This window comes from Labrus bergylta, chromosome 6 (assembly GCF_963930695.1).
Source record: "Labrus bergylta chromosome 6, fLabBer1.1, whole genome shotgun sequence".
Lineage (NCBI taxonomy): Eukaryota > Metazoa > Chordata > Actinopteri > Labriformes > Labridae > Labrus > Labrus bergylta.
In genome coordinates this window covers 1,147,276-1,153,014 of record NC_089200.1, presented here as the reverse complement: position 1 = coordinate 1,153,014, position 5,739 = coordinate 1,147,276, and the positions used below count along the sequence as shown (strand labels likewise).

General features: G+C 46.7%; 1 protein-coding gene across 1 annotated transcript in view; it reads right to left on the bottom strand.

The window, feature by feature from the left end:
- The window catches only part of frem1b (Fras1 related extracellular matrix 1b), a 42,737-nt gene extending 37,614 nt beyond the window's left edge, over positions 1–5,123 (bottom strand). Inside the window, 3 exon segments of the mRNA XM_065956268.1 lie at positions 459–553; positions 702–1,043; positions 4,850–5,123. Of these exon segments, the coding sequence (XP_065812340.1) occupies positions 459–553; positions 702–920 (314 nt within the window). The 5' untranslated portion in view covers positions 921–1,043; positions 4,850–5,123.
- Between the last annotated feature and the right edge of the window lie 616 nt (positions 5,124–5,739).

The window sequence follows — 5,739 nt, the reverse complement described above, 5'->3', positions numbered from 1 at the left end:
TCATGTGTCTCTCTCCTGTCTGTGTGAGTTTGGTGGGCGGGGCCAGGTGCAGCTAGTTGGTCATCAGGATCTCGACTACAAAGACTTCCTTCTGCTTCACCTCAGCGCCAGATTGTTTCACCAGCTCACGTGGTTTGTACTCTCTTGGCTTCTCTGTTCTCGTTGTGATAGCTTGTGTAGCTAACCCTGTTTTTCTTCTCTGCCTTGCGCCAGATCGCTGTTCATGTTTTTTGCTTCACCTCACCTGTGCTTTTGTGGACACCACTCTGGGATCACGGACACTGCCACTGGGAACCCTGCACTACCCCTCCCCCTTCCACTTTTTGGAATAAACCTTTTTGTTATCAACTTGATCCTGCCTATCTGAGTTGTGCTTTTGGGTCCAAAATTTGTACTAACCGTAACATAATCTGTATTTTACTGTAGCTAATGCTAACACTTGACCGATGCTAACTGACCTGTAGACTCTCAGCATCACGGTGTCCTGGTTCAGCAGAGGACTCCCACTGTGGACGTATTTCACCTCGTCCTCCAGGAAGCTGCAGTCGAACACCTGAAAACAACAAAGTTTCATTTGACTGAGAATCAAACGATCAGTGAGAGAGAAACAGCCGAGAGCATACCTACAGGTGTGTGTGTGTGTGTGTGTGTGTGTGTGTGTGTGTGTGTGTGTGTGTGTGTGTGTGTGTGTGTGTGCTCACCTGTGGAGTCAGCCTCCCCACTCTCTGTGTGACGGGCTCGTTCATCACCACCTCCACTTTACAGTCTGCGTCCAGACCCACGCTGATCTTCAGCTCCTTCTCTGTGACGAACACCGAGCCGCCCCGGGAGACCGCCACGCCCGAGTTCAACACCACCAGACTCGCTCTGCAGACGGACGTCACCACCGCAAGCAGCAACAACATGCTGACGGCAGCCATCTTGGATCGGCCGCGGGGTTTCACAGATTCAGGTGGAGAGAAGAGATGTGAAGGATGACGGCGTGTTTTCCATTCAGACCGCGTCGACCCACATCCTCTTTTTCAGTCTGATGCTCAAACAACCTGCAGACGAGAGAAGAGATTAAATTCATGTAGAAGAAGAAAATCACATCGAAGAGGAGGAAAATGTTTCATACCCAGAATGCAACACTTCTCAGTATAATATTGAAAACACTGAATACACATCTTAGTGATTGGATCTTTAAAGGTACTCTCTGTCGTCTGCTTTAAACCCTAAATAACAAAGTATTAAGGCTAAAAGATTTTTGAAAGTTAAGGTTCAATTTTTTTCTTCTTATTATTAGTATTATTTTTTATTTTCTAAATCTTAATTTAATTATCTTTTTTAAAAAAAAAGAAAAAGGTTCAAATTTTACGCTGCAGATTTAACGCATCGAAACACAACGCAGCTGTAAATGTGACACTTGACCTGCACTCCTCCCCTGACCCCTGACCCCTGAATCTGATGACAGTAAAATACCTACTTCCCAAAATAGCTCCAGACTTTCCTCAGGATCACCATCTGTCTAAAAAATGATCAGCTGTCCAGCTCAGGTCCCTACAACTGAACTTTTCCAACACCCAAACTCCCCTAAATCCTCCAAAAACCCTTTTAAAAAAAAAAACTTCCCAGCATGCATCTGGCCGGCCCGGCTTCTGCCCCCCACTGCTCCACACTCCACAGCCGGAAATCGCTTTCACCCTCCATTTCACTTCAAGCCAAAGCCCACTGCAGGAAACAAGGGGTTAATCTGCGTGACCCCGCAGAGGTGCTGGAAATGACATGGGACGGGTGGAGAGGGGGGGAGGCTGGAGGGGGAGGGGGGGAGGTGTTTTCAGGATCAAAGCAGGGCACCAAAAGGAGCCGGCGTGTCACTTCCCATCGAGCCAGACGAGCGTCGGTTCGTTAGTTTTGAGGTCTGAGCTGGAGGAGTGTGACGCTCTGCTGCAGCGCTGTGGAAACCTCACATGGTGCAGAGTTAGAAAAACACACAGAGCTCTCTGAAAACTGTGCCAACATGCTGCTCAGGATTCAGATCCACTTTGTTTTTAGGTTTTTAAAAACAGGTTCTGTACCTGCATGCAGGTGTGCTCTGCATTTCTGTGATCCTGTTTTCATTTATCAACATGAAGCAGTTCGGTCATATTTCTACTTCAGCTGTTTTCACAAAGAATCCTGAAATCTTCTAAAATCGTTGTGTTTGTTTGTTTTATCTGGGTCCCCATTAGCGTTAGCATAGCGAGAAGCTAATCTTCCTGGAGTCCGCAATTTATATTGTGACAATACATTTTACAAATTCATATTATATATTATTCTTTTCACACTACACAAACATTCCACAACAAGAACTAAAAATAACAGACATGTAATTTTGGCCGACGCCATGATGAGAATTTATGCCTGTACATCAACCCTAGGTGCAGTCCGACATCTTTACAGGATCACCAAAAGAGCAGAGAAGAAGACACTGGCAGAAAACATAACGAAGCAGTTTTGAGACGTGTGTGTTGGAGTTTGCACCACAGTGTCAGGATGTAAACGTCATCAGCCTCTTCCACTGGGTCACATGTTCCTGAATATTACCTGCTGCATTACACTACGCTCTGCCAATGAAAGGCGTCTGATCCAACCTTCACAACAGGGTCCTAAGTCTCTGACTAGACTCTTCTCCTCTGTCGCCCCCCGGTGGTGGAATGAACTTCCAAACTCCATGTGATCTGCAGAGTCCCTCTGCACCTTTAAGAAAAAGCTAAAGAGCCAGCTCTTTCATGAATACCTACTAACTTAATGATGATGGTCTCCATATTATTGATGATGATGATGATGATGATGGTTTTTGTTTGATAACGACGACTTATAAGATGGTTTCTATACTGATTAGAGCTCTCAAGAACTGAACCAATCACACGTCACCGATAACGTAGTTTATACTGTGAGTTTACTTACCGCTGAATGAGACATGAGACGATGTAGTTTCTACACAATGCAAGAGATGAGCTGAGATCCACTTCTGGAGAGACGGCGCTTGTGCATGTAAGTGAGGGGGCGTGGCTTCAGAGGGAGCACAGAGGGGAGGGGCGTGGCTTCAGAGGGAGCACAGAGGGGAGGGGGCGTGGCTTCAGAGGGAGCACAGAGGGGAGGGGGTGCAGACGTAGCACTGAGGGAATGCTGTTTTCAAAATCATGCTAGTTTTTCCAAAATGACCAACCCTGCCTTTAAAATGAAATAAATGTAGTTTAGCTTAAGTTTCTCATTACAAACAGCAGGTCTTCATTTGTCTCAACACAACGAGAGTGGGAAAAAGCTTTTGCAGAATAAAGTTTCCATTCAGATAACAGAGAAATTCCCTCGTTCCTCTTATTTCACTTCCCTGCCAGCTCTCCTTGAGGAATGCATCCGTCTCTTCTTACCTGCTCAGCCTGTGGATGGATTTGTTGTCCTGTTCCTGCAGAAATGATCCGAACAGCAGGCTGAAGCAGGACGTCTGTTAAATGATCCAGCAGCTGCTGCAGAGATTTCTGGAAGTGACTCAGAGCTGCTGAATGAGAAAACATCGACTGCAGCTCTGAGGAGAACCGCCTCGGTTTCTGAATGAAACATGATAATTAAGTTCAGACCCGACCACAGTCAGACCCACGCAGGTCTTTGAACCCTGATGCTGACAGTCTGCTGCTAACTGTGCCCACATTTCAGACCTTTCAGTTGGATTCTTTTTATTCCAAACATACCAGGTATTCAGTGTTTCCTGCAGTGAAGCTAATTAAAATAATAAAGATACGGGAAAAATAACCTCCACTACAACTCAAAATAACATTTCAACTACTAACAGAACCAAAACTACCACTGGAGGAGAGCTCAGCTGTGCGGTTCCTGAAGTAAAAACCACGTTCATGTTCTCCATAGTGGATTTGATTATTAGCTGTGATGTCATAACCATCTTCAGCGAGACTGACCACGAGCTACCTGAGTGTGAAACGATTGGTTAATGCTCCTGAAGGAGACACAAGTTAATCTGCTATCAACCTCTTAAAGGTGACACATCCTCCTCCTCCTCTTCAGTTTAAATAAGTCTCAGAGCTCCTCAAAACATGTGTGTGAAGTTTCTTGTTCTAAATCCACTCTGATCCTGTATTTGATCATGTCTATAAACCCCGCTATTTCAGCCCTGCTCAGAACAGGCTGTTTCTGTGTCTGTAGCTTTAAATATGTAAATGAGCTGTGTCTGACCACGCCCCCTCTCTGGAAGGGCTCGGGTGTACTCGGTCTTTCTCGCTCCATGTCCTATTGTTTACGGTGAGAAGGCAGACTCAGAGGGCAGAACAAACACCTAGCTGTGGGAGTGTCACCCACCTGGGGGAGGGGCTACTGCCCTTTGTGATGTCATGAAGGGAAAATCTCCAAACGGCCTGTTTGAGCACACATTTTCTAAAAAGTGGAGCAGGCAGAAGACGGAGAGGATGGACTTTTCTCATCATTGGGGGGTTTGTAGACGGACTAGTGTCCACCAAGCATTTTGTTTCTGAGTGCCAGCGTGACTCCACCCGTCTGTGCGGCGCCTCTATCTGTCAGTACAGATGCTGCAGGTAGCAGCTGCAGCTCCGCAGGGTCTCAAACGACAGCAGAGAAAGTTTCCACTGAACTCCTGCCGCTCTAATCACATCCTCAGTGGTAAAGCTGAAGGGACACTTCCATGAGAGTGTGTGTTTACAAGTGTGTGAGTGTTTCACATCAGAGAGAGAGAAGAGCGAGAGAATTAAAGGAAATCTCCTAAAATGTTTCTTTTCAGCGGCGAGGCCTGTCAGGAGGCGTGTGTCGGTGAGCAACAGCCGATTGTGTGTGTGTGTGTGAAGCGGTGGTTGGCACCTACCTCTGGTTTTTTGGAGCGTCTCTGTTCGTCTTCTTCACCTTCTGCACACGCTCAGAGGAAGAGGAATGTTGTCAAACACACACACACACACATTTCACACTCACCGTTTGCCTCCACCACCTCCCCCCTTATTCCACAGCTCGCCGTCACCCTGAGACGTCTGGCATCCACCGACACAGAGAGAGAGGAGAGAGAGACAGGGTAAACTGTGAGATAGGAGGAACAAAGGGCGAGAGAGTTTCCTCTGAGTCTGTCCTGAAGCCAAAACCAGAGAAAAAGAGAGAGAGAGAGAGAGAGAGAGAGAGAGAGAGAGTGGGGAGAGAGAGAGAGAGAGAGAGAGAGAGAGAGAGAGAGAGAGAGTGGGGAGAGAGAGAGAGAGAGAGAGAGAGAGAGAGAGGAGAGAGAGAAAGGGAGAGAGAGAGAGAGAGATAAGATAAGATAATCCTTTATTTATCCCACAATGGGGAAATTTACAAAAGAGAGGGAAAGGGAGAGAGTTGAGAGAGAGAGAGAGAGAGAGAGAGAGAGAGAGAGAGAGTTTCCTCTGAGTCTGTCTTGAAGCCAAAACCAGAGAGAGAGAGAGAGGGCGAGAGAGCAGACAGGAAATGTGCTGAGAGTTTCCAGGACTTTTATTTTTACAGCCCCCCCCGCCTCTCTGCATCTTACTTTGTCTTCATGTGTCTCTTTGTGTGTGTGTGTGTGTGTGTGTGTGTGTGTGTGTGTGTGTGTGTGTTTGTCTCTGTGTGTGTGATGCAGAAAAACAACTTTAGCTCTTTTTCTTCCTCGCCTGAACGAGCATCACCTGAAGGTTTGGACTTCCTGTCACCTGACATGTGACCAGCTGTTCTTACAGACTGCCTGTGGACATAAAGACTCCTGATCGTATATTC